Genomic DNA, 19,178 nt, shown 5'->3' with positions numbered 1-19,178 from the left:
CCACGCACGTCGTTGCGGAAGTGACGGCAGTTCCGTGTCCTGTAGGGGCGGTGGGAGCGATGAGGGCACTGAGGCTGTGGTAGCCGTTGTGTGAAGATGGAGGTAAGCGCCTGAGCGCTAAGAAGGCTGGCGAGAGAACGCGGCTGACGGAGTTGAAGCAGAGATGGGAAGTCGGGCGGAGAAGCGGCTGCCGGGAGGGGAGAGAGCCGAGTTTCGGGAATGTTGTCATAATGTCGGGGTCAAAATCCGTCGCTCCAACCTAATTCCCTACTTCCTCTAACATCCTCGCGGCTTTCTTTTGGTTTCCAGTTTCCCGGAGGAAGTGACAATTACCTGACGATCACTGGACCCTCGCACCCCTTCCTGTCAGGGGCCGAGGTGAGCAAGAGCTGCCGACGTTACGGCGGCGGGGGGGTGGGGGGCTGCTGAGGCAGAGGAGGTGGGGTAGGGTGGTGGGGAGGGGAGCGTGGACGCCGGGGGCTGGTGGTTGGGAATCCGGGGCCGTGATTGATGTTTGCAGAAGAGTGGCAGTTGCTTCCAGAGCCTATGAGGGCTCAGGGGAGGGCCTGGGAAGTTGTCATCAGAAGAGCAAGACCTTGAAAAGAGCGTACCTATTTATTTCAGTGATTCCGGATTGGAATCCAGAGTGGAATTTCTCTGGATTCCAATCCGGAGAAGGAGAAGTAACTAAAACAATCTTGGGGGATCGCAGCAGGGAGGTGTTTCAGCCAAAGAAATTGGGGAGAGGGAAGGAGTTTACCTAGTAGAGAATAACTATGAAATGTGTTCACTCTTAAAACGTACTCTGTTGAAGGGGTCTTTGTTTCATTAAAATTTTCTACTCAGTGATTTTTTAAAAAGTTATGTTTACTTACGTGGTGTTAGCTTGTTTTGCTAGCGACAGGATGAAAGGAAATAGTTGCCTTCAGAAAACATGGAGTTGAGTAGAATATGTGTTTCTGTTTGCCAGTGACTCAGAGTTTGGGCATCTTACTTCACCTTTGTATGTCACAGTTTCCCCAGCTGTCAAATGGCTGTAATAATAGTTTCTTATGACGTTGTGAGGTAAATGTAATGGTCATGGTGAGGTCCTTTAGTATTACTGGAAAAGTTTTAGTTGAAATACTGTCATAAGTATGCGTCATTTACTTAGGCAAGGCAAAAGGGAAAGATGGAACAGATACAAATAAATTTCTCAGTCTTAAGAAACTGAAGTTATGAACTTTCCAATATCTTTTGAGGATTTTGTTTTCAAACATGTCGTAAACCATTTTTATTAGCTTTTTGTAACAAGAATTCTCAGCTGCTGTTGAATGAACTTATCCTATAATAAATCTTAATGTTTTCACGGATGAGAATTTGATTAGCAAGGGGCATTTGCTATTTTTTCATATTTTCTTCATTGCATTTACTGTTTGTTTTATTCTCCTAAACAGGAGAATGTGTTATAAATGAGCAGCAAATTTAGAAACAATATAAAACTAGGAGTTCTGCTTTGGGGCGCAGTGGAAATGAATCCGACTAGGAACCATGAGGTTGAGGGTTTGATCCCTGGCCTTACTCAGTGGGTTAAGGATCCGGTGTTGCTGTGAGCTGTGGTGTAGGATGCAGATGTGGCTCAGATCTGACATTGCTGTGGCTGTGATATAGGCCAGTGGCTGTAGCTCCCATTGGACCCCTAGCCTGGGAACCTCCATGTGCCAGGGGTACAGCCCTAAAAAGCCAAAAGAAACAAAACTAAATCTGTTTGATGCTTTTCAGTCTCATTGCCATTTTCTTTTGAGTGATATCTCCATGGTTAATTTCATTATTTGGAGTGTTTTAAATTTCACATTGGCCTCATCCGCATGAAAGCACATCATTGCCAACTTCTGAACCATGTCACCACAATTTAATTTATTTTTCTTTCTTTTTAGAGCCATACCCATGGCATATGGAGATTCCCAGGCTAGGGGTTGAATCGGAACTACAGTTGCTGGCCTGCCCCACAGTCACAGCAACATGAGATCTGAGCTGTGTCTGCAAACTAAGCAGCAACGCTGGATCCTTAACCCACTGAGCGAGGCCGCGGATTGAACCCACATCCTCCTGAATACTAGTCGGGTTCGTTAACCACTGAGCCAGGATGGGAACTCCTGTCTCTCCAGTTTAAATTTCTTATTTAGAGTGTTTTAAATTTCACATGGGCTTCATCAAGGAACTTTCAGAGTTTGAGTCTATCATTTGTTTTAGCTTTATGACTTTAAGGCTTTTTAAAAAAACCTATTTTGCCAAGAAGTTCATAACTAAATTTCAGTGGCTACCTTTAAGCTTAGGGCTCTGTCATTGTTAATATTTGTCCTTCTCATTACAGTTTCTTTGCCATTCTTTCGCCTATTTTTTTTCTTTATTTTAATTGGTCTGTGGTTTTAATGTTTCTGGTCCTACTGTTAGCCACCCCAGATACAACTTAGCACTAGGTAATTTAAAAATATGTATTTTTAGAAGAGAGTAATTTTGTGTTTTTTTGTTTTGTTTTGTTTTTGTCTTTTTAGGGCCGCACCCATGGCATATGGAGGTTCCCAGGCTAGGGGTCTAATCAGAGCTGTTGTTGCCAGCCTATGCCAGAGCCACAGCAATGCCAGATCTGAGCCGTGTCTGGGACCTACACTACAGCTCATGGCAACACCAGATCCTTAACCCACTGAGCGAGGCTAGGGATTGAACCCAAAACCTTACCGTTCCTAGTTGGATTTGTTTCCAGTGCACCACAACAGGAACTCCCAAAGAGTTATTTTTGGAGGTTTTTTTTTTTCTTTTATATGGCCATACCTACTGTGACATATGGATGTTCCCAGGCCAGGGATTAAACATGAGCTGCAGCTGCACCCTATGCTGCAGCTGTGGCAACGCTGGATTCTTAGTGGGGATCAAACCTCTGCAGTGACCCAAGCTGATACAGTCAGATTCTTAACTCACTGTGCCATAGCGGGAACTCTGGGAGTTTTCTCCTTTTTAAAATTTTATTATATTTATAGTTGTACAACCATCTTCACAACCTAATTTTACAACATTTCTATCCCAAACCTCCAGCCCATCCCTCCCTCACAACCTGTTTCCTTTGGTAACCATAAGTTTTTCAAAGTCTGTGAGTCAGTTTCTGTTCTGCAGAGAAGTTCATTGTATCGTTTTTTTAGATTCCACCAATAAGTGATTGCCTACAACATTTGTTTCTCACTGACTTACTTCACTTAACATGATATTGCTAGATCCGTCTGTGTTGCTGCAAATGCCTTTATTTCAGACCTTTTTATGGCCGAGTAATATTCCATTGTGTATGTGTACCACATCTTCTTTATCCACTCCTCTGTCCATGGACATTTAGGTTGTTTCCACGTCTTGGCTACTGTATATAGTGCTGCAGTGAACATTGGGGTACATGTATCCTTTAGAGTCATGGTTTTCTCTGGCTAGATGCCAGGAGTGGGATTACTGGATCAAATGGTAATTTAGTTTTCTGAGGAATCTCCATACTGTTTTCATAGTGGTTGCATCAATTTACATTCCCACCAAGAGTATAAGAGCATTTCCTTTTCTCCATACCCTCTCCAGCATTCATTGTAGACTTTTCGATGATAGCCATTCTGGCTGGTGTAAGGTGGTACCTAATAGTGGTTTTGACTTGTATTTCTCTAATAATTAGTGATGTTGAACATCTCTTCATGTGTTATTGTTTTGTTTTGTTTTGTTTTTGTCTTTTTGCTATTTCTTGGGCCGCTCCTGTGGCATATGGAGGTTCCCAGGCTAGGGGTCTAATCGGAGCTGTAGCCACCGGCCTACGCCAGAGCCACAGCAACGCGGGATCCGAGCCGCGTCTGCAACCTACACCACAGCTCATGGCAATGCCGGATCGTTAACCCACTGAGCAAGGGCGGGACCGAACCCGCAACCTCATGGTTCCTGGTCGGATTCGTTAACCACTGCGCCATGACGGGAACTCCCTCTTCATGTGTTTTTTAGCCATCTATATGTCTTCTTTGGAGAATTGTTTGTTTAGATCTTCTGCCCTTTTTTTGATGGGGTTGTTTGCTTTTTTGGTTTTGAACTCCAGAAGGTATTTATAAATTGTGGAGATTAATCCCTTGTCAGTCGCTTCATTTGCAAATATTTTCTCCCATTCTTGTCTTGTCGTGGATTGTCTTGTCATTTCCTTAGGGTTTCCTTTGCTTTGTAAAAACTTTTAAGCTTAATTAAGTGCCATTTGTTTATTTTTGTTTTTATTGTCATTACTCTAGGAGGTGGATCTGAGAAGATACTGCTATGGTTTATGTCAGGGAGTGCTCAGCCTATGTTTTCTCTCAGAGTAAAGTATCTGATCTTATGTTTAGGTCTTTAATCCATTTTGAGTTTATTTTTGTGTATGGTGTTAGGGAGTGTTCTAATTTCATTCTTTATATGTAGCTGTCTAGTTTTCCCAGCACCACTTATTGAAGAGACTGTCTTTTCTCCATTGTATATTCTTTCCTCTTTTGTCATAAATTAGTTGACTGTAGGTGCATGTAAGGTTTAATTCTGGGCTTTCTGTCCTGTTCCACTGATGTATGTTTCTGTTTTTGTGCCACTACCATATTGTTTTGATGATTGTAGCTTTGTAGTATAGTCTGAGGTCAGGGAGTTCCATTCCTCCAGCTCCATTTTTCTTTTTCAGGATTGTTTTGGCTTTTCTGGGTCTTCTGTGCTTCCAAACAAACTTTAAAATCTTTTGTTCTAGGTTTGTGAAAAATGCTGTTAGTAATTTGATAGGGATTGCATTGAATCTGTAGATTGCCTTGGGTAGTATAGTCATTTTGACAGTATTGTTTTCTTCCAAGAAAAACAAATGTTCACAAAAGTATGAACCATAAAAAATTTGAAAAATTGGACTTCATTGAAATTGAGAACTTCTTCCCATCAAAAGACATTAAGAAATTACATAGGCCCTTCACAGACTGGGAGAAGATATTTTAATATATATATATATATATATCTGGGTCATATTTAGAGTATATTCAGATACCTCTGCAGAGTAAAATAAAGACTCCATTTTCTTTTTCTTTTTCTTTTTTTAATGGCTGCACCTATGGCATATGGAAATTCTTGGGTCAGGAACCTACACTGCAGGTTTGGCATTGCCAGATCCTTTAACCCTCTGAGCCAGGCCAGGGATGGAACCTTCACCCAACAGTGAACCAAGCCACTGCAGTTGGATTCTTAACCCACTACACAGCAGGAACTCCAAAGAATACAATTTTAAAATGAGCAGAAGATTTGAACTCATACATCACAAGTGGGGGTATCCAAATTGCCATTATGCATATGAGAAAGTGTCATCATCATTAATCAGGGAATTGCCAACTAAAATCATAATTAGGTACCATTTCACACCCACCAGAATGGTTAAAACTAAAAAGACTGACAATTCCAAGAGTTGACAAGCTGTAGGTTAAGTCTTAATCATTGCTGGTGAGGGTGTAAATTGATTTAACCACTTTGTAAAACTAGCAGTATCTACTAAAGATAAATATATACGTATCCTGTGACCTAGTAATTCCATATATATATATATGAAATAAGTGTATATACTCTTTAAAGACATGTATGTTCACAGCAACTTTGTTTATATAGTAAACAGTAGAAACAAACCAAATGTCTATAAACTGGTACATTTGTAAAAAGGGAATATTAGGAGTTCCCATTGTGGTGCAACAGTATCAGCCATGTCCCTGCAGTATCAGGATGCATGTTCAATCTCTGGCCCACCACAGTGGGTTAAAAGGATCTGGCGTTGCTGCAGGTGTGGCATAGGCCAGAACTATAGCTTGGATCTGGCCCCAGAACTCCATATGCTGCAGGGTGGCCAAAAAAAAAAAAAAAAAAGAGTACTAGGCAGCAATAAAAAAAAAGAATGAACTAGTAATAAATGCAGCCTGGGTGATCTCAAAAATATATTGTTGAGTAAAAGAAGCCAGACAAAAAGAGTAGATACTATATGAATTCATTTTTTAATGAAGATCATGAACAGACAAAATTATACTGTGCTGATAGAAATCAGAATAGTGGTACCTGTTGTGAAAGGGAGGAAGTATTGACTAGAAGGAGCATGAGAAAGTCTTTTAGAGTGATGGAAATGTTTTGTGTCTTTATCTGGCTGGTAGTTAATTGGGTGTGTGTGTGTGTGTATATATATATATATATAATAATGATAGTAATTTTTGAAGAGTAAGAGTCCAGAGAGGAAGGCTTAGCATTATTATAGCATTGCTTGAGAGAAGAAAGCCCTATAATCTGAAGGGAATTTAATCTTTGTTTCTCTCATTCAGGTTGGCTCTTAGATAATAATATTGCACTTTGAGCACTTTGAAGAAATAAGTCATAAAGATAACTATCCTTAATTAGGAAAGGTATTTATAACATTAGAACCAGTTAATGATTTCAGGCTGAATAGTTAAATTTTTCACTATTATATCATTTTTTAAGAACAATTAAGTTATTTTAATAGCCCATACTATCAATGTATTATTGAAAAAATAGGTGTTTGATTAAAATAAATTTATTTTAAATAAATAAAGAAATATACACAAATATACACAAGAAACTACTTAAAGAAATACTGGATAGGAGTTCCCATCATGACTCAGTGGTAGTATCCATGAGGATGCAGGTTCGATCCTTGGCCTTGCTCAGTGGGTTAAGGATCTGGCATTGCCCATGAGCTGTAGCAGCTACAGCTCTGACTTGCCCCCGAGCCTGGGAACCTACATATGCCATGAGTGTGGCCCTAAAAAGGCAAATAAATAAAAAGATAAACAAACAAACTGTAATTCCCAAACTGCTTCCTCTCTAGGAGAGAAGGAAACAAAAGCTAAGTGGGAAGGTAGCAGCATCATGTTCCTGTTTTCTTCTTCTGTGTTCAAATCATTTATTTTTACTTTAATATTTCCTGGTTTTTCTTTATTTTATATTTGACAGTCTAGAGTATGATTTAGTTATGTAGTAAATCCACTAAAAGTAACTTCATTATTGGATTTTACCCATGATCTTACAGATTATTTGTGGTAAAAGATTTGGAGTGGATCTCTATTCTAGCATGTGGCTTACCTTTCTGTATTTTTTTTTTTTTCTATTTTGGCCACTCGCACAGTATATGGAAGTTCCCTGGCCAGGGAACAAATCCAAGCCACAGTGCAGCCTATGCCACAGCTGCAGCAACACCAGATCCTTAACTCACTGTGCCAGGGCAGGGATGGAATCTGCACCACCTCAGAGACAACACCAGATTCTTAACTTGCTGCTTCACAGTGGGAACTCCCTTCTGTATTCTTGATCCCTGTCATTATTTTACTCTTCTTTTTTTAAAAAGAAAACAAACGAGTTCCCGTCATGGCTCAGCGTTTAACGAATCTGACTAGCATCCATTGCACTTTGAGTACGCAAGTTCAATCCCTGGCCTTGCTAGTGCATTAAGGATCCGGCCTTGCCATGAGCTGTGGTGTAGGTTGCAGATGTGGCTCGGATCCTGTGTTGCTGTGGATGTGGTGTAGGCCAGCAGCTACAGCTCCAATTTGACCCCTAACCTGGGAACCTCCATATGCCACAGGTGCAGCCCTAAAAAGAAAAAAAAAGGAATCAAACAAAATCCCCCCCCCCAAAAAATGCCCATAAATAATGCCTTGTTAATTTGATACAACGGAATTAACTCCAGATGTTTTATGAAGGCTAGCTAGTCCTTTGTTGAACAATCCTCTCTTGTTTTGTATGTGAGTTTTTTTTTCAGTTCTCATAAACAAATAGTATCATTCTCATATCTCAGCAGAGTTGCTTTTTTATTTGTTGTGGTAAGCAGAAAAGGATAGTCATCTTTTGCTTTACCAAAGCAACCTGTATCTTCTTAAAAACTGTAAACCACTATTATACAAGTTTTAATCTAGAACAATAAATATTTCCTCAGATCCTTTCTCTTGTTCCTGTAACTTTGTTTGTTTGCATGAGAATTTGGTAAAAATCTTTGTACTCCCTTCCTGAAAAATGCTGACATAAACTTAAAGGAAATTTCAGAGTCATGGACCTGAAGTTAAGAACTTCCACATAATAACAAAAATTATGAGCTGTGTACTGAGAAAAGTTAAGTTCTTGGGGAGAGTTTTAGTTTTTTCTTCAAGAATTGTCTGCTCTTATGCTCTTTATCCCCTCTTGTTATAGCCCAAATTTTTAACATGATGAGTAAGATAGTAAGGCTCTTAGAGGAGGAAAATAAAGAAATGAAGCTATATCCGTATGTTTTTTTCTTCTAGGAGACTTGTTTCCCAATGTGATTCAGAGAAGTTGGGCATTTCATAGACATTCTTTCTCCCTAGTTTTAATAGCTGGAAATATTCCGTCTAGAAAAATTTATTTATTTATTTTTGGTCTTTTTAGGGCTGCATCCACGGCATAAGGAGGTTCCCAGGCTACGGGTCGAATTGGAGCTGTAGCCGCTGGCCTGTACCACAGCCACAACAACGCCAGATCCTTAACCCACTGAGCGAGGCAAGGGATCAAACCTGCGTCCTCATGAATACTAGTCAGATTCATTTCCGCTGAGCCATGATGGGAACTCCTAGAAACACTTAAAATAGTGATATTGGAATTCTCTTGAGATAGAGCAGATTAAGGATTCAATGTTGTCACTGTAGTGGCTTGGGTCGCTGCTGAGGTTCGAATTCTATCCCTGGCCCATGAGTTTCCATATGCTGTGGATGCAGCCCCCCCCCCCCCCCCCGCCCCAAAAAAGAACATAGCATTTATTATTATTTTAGGCCAGACATATGTCTCTTAGCTCCATGAATGGTGGCCTCGTTCAGGATAGAGAGGATATTAAATTGTACTTAGACTCAGAGGAAGGGATTGGGTCTTCCAGCTGGAGTAATCTCTTTTTTTCTTCCTCTCTTGCAGAAAGGCTTGTTCAGAGCAAGACTAGGAATGTGTTTGGGAACAGTTAGAGAACCAGTTTGCCTTCTGGCTGTATCTCTTACGAATGTTTTTGTCACTATTATCCTTACCTTGGCATTGTTGGGCTGTCCGAAAATCTTGTACAAATGGGAGTTTTATTTGTTGTTGACATCATGATTTCTAAAATGGAGAAGAGGTAGGAGATTCTTAAGTGTGTATCTTTTAGAGGGGCGTAAGTTTCCCATGACGGTACCTTTTAGGATCTGTTTCAAAGGAACCTAGAGCAACAAACTATAATTATCTGGTTGACAGTTTGTGTGATGACACAGTTGAGGTGTAGTACATTTGAAATACCTGCTGTCTACTAGAATCTTTAGAGAGATTTAAGCATCATAGCTAAACAGGTTATAAAGGGTAGGTCCTTACAATCAACATGGTGAAGGTAGGAAAGAGATGAAAGAATTGAAAACTGTGATTGATGTTGGCAGCCTTGTATGTACCAACCACATAAAGAAGAAGAGAGACTTATTTGTAAAAATAAATAAGTCCTAAGAAACTGATAACAAAAATAGGATCCAGGCTGAAAAGAGGTTCGCTGACAATCTCCAGTGCTCGGCCATGTTCTTAACTTAGCAGTATGCAGTCTCTCCTCTTCCCACTAAATCTTTTTCTCTTCTCCTCCCTGCAGACGTTCCATACACCAAGCTTAGGCGATGAGGAGTTTGAAATCCCACCCATCTCCTTGGATTCTGATCCCTCACTGGCTGTCTCGGATGTGGTTGGACACTTTGATGACCTGGCAGACCCTTCCTCCTCTCAGGATGGCAGCTTTTCAGCCCAATATGGGGTCCAGACATTGGACATGCCTGTGGGCATGACCCATGGCTTGATGGAGCAGGGCGGGGGGCTCCTGAGTGGGGGCTTGACCATGGTAAGGGGCAAGACGTTATCAGGCTTACCCACGCTCGTATTAAGGCCTGATGTAAGGGAGGATATAAATGACACTTTGTTCCCCACTACATTCAGGATATTACTTATTTCTCATTCTTCTGGCTCAGGCTCACCAACAAAGATTTCATTTCTCCTGAATAAATGAGATTTATCATCTGAATCAATTTTACTTGAAAAATTTTTAAAATTATAAAATGTCCAGTGTTAACCCTGAAATGAAAATGATTTATTGGGATTTTTGAAAGAAAAAAAAGTTTTTTCCCCCTACTATTACGGTTTTCACATCCTAGGATTCAAATGTGAGAGTGAGTGGCCTTGGTGATAGTGGTGAGCATAGCTGCCTTGCAAATATAAGTGTGATAGCTGCCATGTTAAGGGATGGATTCAAATATGTTTGGGAGGTCCCTTGTGGCGCAGAGGGTTAAGGATCCAGCATTGTCACTGCAGTGGCTTGGGTTGCTGCTGTGGCACAGATTTGATCCCTGGGCTGGGACTGTCCACATGCCACAGGCTCCCAAAACAAAAACTGTCTTCTAGCACATTCCATCAGTCGTACATCACACACTCTGCTAGATGTCAAACATCTCTAACATTGGCCTTATTTACTCTGATTGCTTGTGCATTGCAACTTTTTAACAGCCACTGTTTTAGGAAGGTACAGGGGGGGAATTTTTCTTTACCCTGAGTATCATCACTATCCCCAAATTACTGAGTAATTTACTTGCTCTTTAAATTAACATTTCCAAAATTAAGACTGCTTTGGTTACTTTTGGTTATTTTGATACAGCCCTTTGTGTACAAAGAAGTGACTTTAGTAATTTCTGTATTTTATTAAAAAGCTTAATATGACTTATATGTATATAAATTATTTGATGTTTAAACAGTGATACATCTTGGGTAAGCAGAGAGTTTATGAACTGTCCTGAATTTGGGTGGGGGGTGGGGGAGTGGTGTTTTTTATATTTAGTGTTTATAATTAGTCCTTCTGCTTCTCTCAGGACTTGGATCATTCTATAGGAACTCAGTATAGCGCCAACCCACCTGTTACAATTGATGTACCAATGACAGACATGACATCTGGCTTGATGGGGCATAGCCAGTTGACCACCATTGATCAGTCAGAACTGAGTTCTCAACTTGGTTTGAGCTTAGGGGGTGGCACCATCCTGCCACCTGCCCAGTCACCTGAGGATCGTCTTTCAACCACCCCTTCACCTACTAGTTCACTTCATGAGGATGGTGTTGAGGAATTCCGGAGGGTGAGGCATTCCCTGCCAAAATCAAATCTGCCATGTTATTCTGGGATAAAACTCTTGCCCCACAGATTCTACTGAGTATTCTTTACTCCTGTCCTGCCATCTCCTTTGATCTTTTCTGGGTTTAGGGTCCCACTTCTCAACTTATAATTTACATTTCTCCTTCCAATCCCCATTCTTATTGGTCCTCACATACTTTACTAATATCTTAATCTTACTCCTTCTATTTTTAGCATTTCTGAAAATTCTATTCATGTGACTAATTTACCCCATTTAAAAGTCCATTTCTTAAATTCTGCAGACACAATACTTCCCTTCTTCTTATAATTTTCTTTTTCCCCTACAGCAACTTCCCAGCCAGAAGACAGTTGTGGTGGAAGCAGGGAAAAAGCAGAAGGCTCCAAAGAAGAGAAAAAAGAAAGATCCTAATGAACCTCAAAAACCAGTTTCAGCATATGCTTTGTTCTTCGTGACACACAAGCTGCCATCAAGGGACAGAATCCCAATGCCACTTTTGGGGAGGTTTCAAAAATTGTGGCCTCCATGTGGGACAGTCTTGGAGAGGAGCAAAAGCAGGTGAGCAAATAATGAAGAACTAGGGGATAGTGAATACTCTAAGAAGCAAGGGGATAAAAACTAAGTTTTTAGAGTTCCCATTGTGGCACAGTGGAATCGAATCCGACTAGGAACCATGAGATTTCGGGTTCAATCCCTGGCCTCACTCAGTGGGTTAAGGATCCGGTGTTGCTGTGAGCTGTGGTGTAGGTCACAGACAAGGTTCGGATCCTGCATTGCTGTGGCTGTGGCGTAGGCTGGCAGCTACAGCTTCAATTTGACCTTTATCCTGGGAATCTCCATATGCCTCGGGTGTGGCCCAAAAAAGTAAAAGTTTTAACTTTTTTACAAATTCTTATTTGATATAAACTCTTTGTTAATGGCATTCAAGATCATTCTTTGTCTTAAAAGTTGTAGCCATACATGGAATCCAGAATACCCATCTAAAAATTATTAATTAGTAAAATAATTTAGTATGATAATTAGTTATTATAAAAACACTAAATCCAACTTTTTTTTTCTGCAGTCCATTTTATTTTATTATTTTTTTTCCCCACTGTATTTTTTTTTGTTTGTTTTAAATACAACTTTTCTAAGCCCTTTCTTTTCCATCTGTAAAATTAGGCTATGCTTCGGTAGGTTGCATGCTGTAGTTAACTATAAAATCCATAACCAGGAGTTCCCTGGTAGCACAGTGGGTTAAGGACCCAGCCTTGTCACTAATGTGGTGAGGGTTCCATCCCATCCTAGGAAATTCCACATGCTGCAGGGGCAGCCAAAAAAAAATAAAATCTACAACTGGAGTTCCCACTGTGGCTTAATGGGGTCTGTGGCATCTCTGCAGCACCAGGTTGCAGGTTTGATCCCCAGCTGGACACAGTTGGTTAAGGACCTGGTGTTATAGTTGCAGTGTTTGTCACAGCTGTAGCTCAGATCTTATGGGCCTGGGAACTCCATAAACTACCAGCAGTCAAGAAAAAAAGGTATTAAAAAATAAATCTACAACCAAGTTTGGATTTACATTTTTTTGATTGGCATCATATAAACTTGAAAAATATCATTTGGAGTTCCCGTCGTGGCGCAGTGGTTAATGAATCCGACTAGGAACTATGAGGTTGCGGGTTCGATCCCTGCCCTTGCTCAGTGGGTTAACGATCCGGCGTTGCCGTGAGCTGTGGTGTAGGTTGCAGATGCAGCTCGGATCCCAAGTTGCTGTGGCTCTGGCACAGGCCAGTGGCTGTAGCTCCGATTGGACCCCTAGCTTAGGAACCTCCATATGCCGAGGGAGCGGCCCAAGAAATAGCAAAAAGACACACAAAAAAAAATTAATTTCCCTAAATGTAATCTGGATTAAACGAATGAAAATTATGATACTATGTAAGATATAATTGCAATTGAATGGTTTTAATTATCATTACCCTAAAACTCCCCAGGTCTTATGTCACAGTGAGTTGTTAATCATTAAAACAAAAAACTGGAAGTTCCCACTGTGGCTCACTGGGATCTGCATCTTTGCAGCCCCAGGATGCAGGTTTGATCCCTGGCCTGGCACAGTGGGTTAAAGGATCTGGCATTGCTGCAGCTGCGGCATAGGTCATGAGGGCAGCTCAGATCTGATCCCTGGCCTGCGAACTCCATGTGGGGCAAGGCACCAAAAAAAGAAAAACAAAACAAAACAAAAAAAACTTGAATTTATTCTACAATAAATTTATTCTACAAAATTTGTATCAGTTACCTACTTCTCAAGTAAATTTAATGGCTTAAGACAGTAGCAATTTATTATTTCTTATGATTCTACAAATTGGTTGGGTGGTTTTCTTGGTGTTTTTGCCTCATATCTACAGTTGTACTCAAATGGTAGCTAATATTTGATAGCTGGTCAAGATGACCTAGCTCCCACATCTGGCAGTTGGTGCTACCTATTGTCAAAAATGCCTTGGTTCTCTGTCATCCTCCAGTAGGCTAGACTGACTTCTTTACACTATGGCAGACTTAAAATAATGTTCCAAGAGAATAAAAACTGATGCCCCCAACATCTTTGTGTCAGTTCAACCACACCCTAATGGTTAAAGCAACTCACAGCTAGCCCAAATTCAAAGGAAGGGGACATAGGTTTCAGCTGTTGATGAAAGACTAGGTGTGCAGCACAGGATAAATTCTTGTGTCCATCATTGCAGTTTACCACACACCTTATCAGAGAGTATAATGATTAGGCATAATCCCAGGCTAAACAGACTACTGATTTTATAATAGTTTTGGAGTCAGGATTTGTTTTAGTTACAGAAATGGATGTGGATTGGTGTTAGTTTTAGAAGTGTAGTTATCCTGTAAGTTATTCTTATTGATTGGCTGGCTTCCAGATGCATGGTCACTGGAAGGTCTGCCATGGTAACTGTCTTGATTACTGGCTTTCAAAAACATATTCACCAAGAGTTGTCAATATTTAGACTGGAGATGAACTGTCTTTCATTGATGAATAATTATCAGTCCTTTCTAGGAGTATGGGGCTTTCTAAATAGTCTCTCTTTCTACAGGTGTACAAGAGGAAAACTGAAGCTGCCAAGAAAGAGTATCTGAAGGCTCTGGCTGCTTATAAAGATAATCAGGAGTGTCAGGTAAGAGGGCTGGGGTAGGTGGATTTAAACCAATGAGATTTTTTTTTGAGCTGTTTATTAGCAGTTATAAGAAGTAAATGCCACTGAAAACCTGTGGAACCTATTAATACCATATAGTATTAAAAGCTTAAATGTAGGAGTTCCTGTTGCAGCTCAGTGGAAATGAATCTGACTAGCATCCATGAGGACACAACTTGATCCCTGGCCTCACTCAGTGGGTTAAGGATCCAGCTTTGCCTTGAGCTATGGTGTAGGTCGCACATTTGGCTTGGACCTGGCATTGCTGTGGCTGTGGTGTAGGCCGGCAGCTACAATTCCAGTTCAGTTCCAAGCCTGGCACCTCCATATGCCACCAGTGCAGCCCTAGAAAAAAAGACACAGCTTAAACATATTTAACAGGTTTCCTGTTGTTTCCATCATAAACCATGCCAAACAGTCTGTCTTCCTGAGTTTGTTATTTTTATTGTTTACTTTAGCCAGGTAGCACCCAGGGTTGTTCTTTTTCTCTCCTCCCCCACCCCACTAATCTGTGATATATCTTTTGTTGGAAGGTGGTTATAGTGAATATGTCCTGGGGAAGAGAATAAATCTCCCAATTACTTTCTTTTTCCTTTTTCTTTTGGTCTTCTTTTAGGCCACTGTAGAAACAGTGGAATTGGATCCAGCACCACCATCGCAGACTCCTTCTCCACCTCCTGTGGCTACAACTGCTGACCCAGCATCTCCAGCACCAGCCACAACAGAGCCTCCTGCCCTGTCTCCTTCCATTGTTGTTAATTCCACTCTTTCATCCTATGTGACAAACCAAGCATCTTCTGGAGCTGGGGGTCAGCCCAATATTACCAAGTTGATTATTACCAAACAGATGTTGCCTTCTTCTATTACTATGTCTCAAGGAGGGATGGTTACCGTTATCCCAGCAACAGTGGTGACCTCCCGGGGGCTCCAACTAGGCCAAACCAGTACAGCTACTATCCAGCCTAGTCAACAAGCCCAGATTGTCACTCGGTCAGTGTTGCAGGCAGCAGCAGCAGCAGCAGCTTCTATGCAACTGCCTCCACCCCGACTACAACCCCCTCCATTGCAACAGATGCCTCAGCCCCCCACTCAGCAACAAGTGACCATTCTGCAGCAGCCTCCCCCACTCCAGGCCATGCAACAGCCTCCACCACAGAAATTTCGAATCAATTTACAGCAACAGCCACCTCCGCTGCAGGTCAAGATTGTGCCTCCACCCACTCTGAAAATGCAGACTACCTTAGTTCCACCACCTGTAGAAAATAGTCCTGAGCAGCCTATGAACAGCAGCCCTGAGGCCCATACTGTGGAGGAAACCTCTCCTGAGACAATCTGTGAGATGATCACAGATGTAGTTCCTGAGGTGAGTGTCCGTTTTCAAATATTTTCTCTAGACCAGTGAAAATGTCTAAGAACATTTTTTTGGTCCATATAAAACCAGGGTTGCTACTGGTATTTATTTAATGCCTACCAGCCAGGAGTATGAAATATCCTATAGAGTACAGTTTCCAACAGCTGACTTGTCCCAACCAAGATGCTCCATAGTGTTTCTGGCCTCCTGTCACAGACTACTCCTTAAGTAAGCAGAAGTAATACTGTAGTTCAACTAGAGAAGATACAGCTTAAGCATAGAGTTGTTTCTCAGAGGTGTCTACCCAAGGATTCAAAGCTTTGAGATAAATCCTTCCATTTCTCCCACTTGACTACTTGCCTTGATGCTTCAAAGTAAGGGGATGGGAGTTCCCATCATGGCGCAGTGGAAGCAAACACAACTAAGAACCATGAGGTTTCAGGTTTGATCCCTGGCCTCACTCAGAGGGTCAAGGATCTGGCGTTGCCATGAGATGTGGCGTAGGTTGAAGATGTGACTCAGATCCAGCGTTGTTGTTGCTGTGGTGTAGGCCGGCGGCCACAGCTCCAATTGGACCCCTAGCTTGAGAACCTCCATGTGCCAAGGGTGTGGCTCTAAAAGACAAAACACACACACACACAAACACAAAAGTAAGGGAATGAACAGATTCAAAGCTTTGAGGTAAATCCTTCCTTTTCTCCCACTTGACTACTTGGCTTGATGCTTTAAAAGTAAGGGGATGAACAGATGCCAGTTATCCTAGTTTTCACTTACATGCCACTGAAAACCTGTGGACCCTGTTAATACTATTGTTTATATAGTATCAAAAGCTTAAACGTAGGAATTCCCATTGTGGCTCAGTGGAAATGAGTATGTAGTCATTTTGAAATATGGGTCTGTTTGTGACTCTAACTCCATAATTAATGAAGCAGTCATTTTAAAGAAAAACGCCACCCCCACCCCCCAAAAATCAGGAAACTGTGATTCTCTAGGTTTTGTCCTGTCCTTTTTTCTAATGGCCCCTCATTTTACCTTCTTTTAGTCCCTCTAGGTGAGCCAACCTCTACTCACATGCTACTTCTGATCTGATATTTTCAGAATGTAGAAAATAAGTCAGTGATGGGTAAGATTAAAATTAAACACTAGCATTATGGCCAGCATTCCCTTGATGAGAAGACTTCATGTCAGTCTGCATGGCAAAATTCTAAAGCTGGAGATAGAGGAGACCAGGAACTCACATTTTTTTTTGGAACTTTACCCCCACCTGTCAGGGACTGTAACATCTCTTGCTCCATTGGATCCCAGAGTTAAATTGACTTGTGTCTAGCTAGGTAGGTAGCAGTCCAGTCCATCATTGGTGCTTTCTGGCTCTCATAGGTTGAGTCTCCTCCCCAAATGGATGTTGAATTGGTGGATGAGTCTCCTGTGACGCTCTCACCCCAGCCTCGATGTGTGAGGTCTGGCTGTGAGAACCCTCCTGTTGTGAGTAAAGACTGGGACAACGAGTACTGCAGCAATGAGTGCGTGGTGAAGCACTGCAGGTGAGCTTACAGTTTCCTCTTCTAATTCAGGTATGGCTAAATTAAGTTCCCCTCCTGGAGTTCCTGTGGTGGCTCAGCAGGTTAAGAACATGGTCTCTGTGAGCATGGTAGTTCAAGCACTGGCCTTGCTCAATGGGTTAAGGATCTGGCATTGCCGTGAGCTGTGGCATAGGTCACAGATTCAGCTCAGATCTGGTGTTGCTGTGGTGTAGGCTTCAGCTGCAGCGCTATTAAACCCCTAGTCTGGGAACTTCCATGTGCTTCAGGTGAGGCTATAAAAAGAAAAAGTTCCCCTCCTTTAAAAAGTTTACAGGAGTCCCACTATGGCACAATAGGACAGTGTTCCTGAAGCCCCAGGATGCAAGTTTGATCCCTGGCCAGACACAGTAGGTTAAAGAATCCACATCTGCAGCTGCAGTGTAGGTTCCAACTTCGGCTTGGATCTGATCCCCAGCCCGGGAATCCCATATGCCATGGGGCAGCCAAAAAAGAAAAACTAGAAAAGAGTTTATATTTGACACATAAAGATAGCATAAATAGCAGTTACCATATTACCTCTATGTATGCTCTTTAAAAATATGACTCTTTAGGAGTTCCCGTCGTGGCGCAGTGGTTAACGAATCCGACTAGGAACCATGAGGTTGCGGGTTCGGTCCCTGCCCTTGCTCAGTGGGTTAACAATCCCGCGTTGCCGTGAGCTGTGGTGTAGGTTGCAGACGCGGCTCGGATCCCGCATTGCTGTGGCTCTGGCATAGGCCAGTGGCTACAGCTCCGATTCAACCCCTAGCCTGGGAACCTCCATATGCCGCGGGAGCGGCCCAAGAAATAGCAACAACAACAACAACAACAACAACAAAAAAAGACAAAAAAAAGGAAAAAATATGACTCTTTAAGCTGTTGGTGACTGTGGATATTAGCCTAGCTTATCTCTTTAGCACAAATCAGACCACTTAGGAAATTAGAATTTGAGAAGGAATAGATGACTAGTAAGTAGCACAGTAAGGTACTAGTGCTAAGTATGGGGGGAAGGGGAAAAAGTTCTGAGGATTTTGCCCATCCACCTCCTCAGATTTTCCTTAGATTTACCTGTATCCATAGAACAAGGCACTGGTATTCCCTCAGATCCTGTGAAGTAAATTAGGATTGCCTATACTTCTCATTCTTAGGGCCACTGCCCTTATATACCTATCAAGTAGTATTTGCCAATCTGTTTAAGACAGAGTTTAAAAATAATATATTAGGTTGTAATAATAAGTTTTGTGTGTTTTTTCTTTCTTAGGGATGTCTTCTTGGCCTGGGTAGCCTCTAGAAATTCAAACACAGTGGTGTTTGTGAAATAGTCCTTCCTGTTCTTCAAGCCAGTGAAGACTTATCTGCTGGGAACATGTCCACCGAGCTTTTTTTTTTAAAAGACAAACTAGGTTTCTGGTAGTGCCTGATCTCAACCCATGATGGTCCTTGCTGCCCTTGATGCTTCTCCTCTTTTATCTCTCTTCATCAGGGTCTAGGCTATGGAGCAGGGCCATTTAGTTTGCTATAACCTGCAACTGCTTTTTACTTTCAAGAACAAGCAGAGATAAACAGTAATAACAGAGGAAAAGCTGGAAGGAATATGGACAAGCAGAACGTAGGGGTGTTGATTGAGGGTGGTGGGGATTATGTGAGGAAACGTTGTTATAATTATCATAGGACTTGCCTAAAACATTATTAAAATGGTAGGTGAGTGCTCAGTTTTGGGCCTAGGAGAAAATACCACTGTGTGCATCCATCTTAAAAGGGCTAAAAGGTTGTATTAAAGGTTATTTCTTAAACAGGGAACTATTACTATCACTTCTATACATTACTTTCAGGACAAAGGTTTTCAACATAGTAAGCACACTGGACTATAGAGAAAAATAACATCACCTAGAAGATGTATTTCTGTAGTCAACATCCTTCCTTATCT

At 41.5% G+C, this 19,178-nt stretch overlaps 1 protein-coding gene across 1 annotated transcript; it reads left to right on the top strand.

Moving 5' to 3' along the window:
* Positions 1-11: 11 nt before the first annotated feature.
* Positions 12-19,051, top strand: TOX4 (TOX high mobility group box family member 4). Its single transcript, XM_047796795.1, is given in 10 exon segments — positions 12-102; positions 310-378; positions 9,635-9,877; positions 10,896-11,156; positions 11,500-11,620; positions 11,623-11,729; positions 14,243-14,323; positions 14,958-15,704; positions 17,070-17,233; positions 18,513-19,051. Coding segments are annotated over 10 exon segments (1,860 nt in total). The 5' UTR covers positions 12-96; the 3' UTR covers positions 18,574-19,051.
* Positions 19,052-19,178: the final 127 nt, after the last annotated feature.

The sequence above is a fragment of the Phacochoerus africanus genome, chromosome 9 (genome assembly GCF_016906955.1).
Source record: "Phacochoerus africanus isolate WHEZ1 chromosome 9, ROS_Pafr_v1, whole genome shotgun sequence".
Lineage (NCBI taxonomy): Eukaryota > Metazoa > Chordata > Mammalia > Artiodactyla > Suidae > Phacochoerus > Phacochoerus africanus.
Note: the sequence above shows the minus strand (reverse complement) of the source record. Positions and strands in the feature narration are given on the sequence as shown.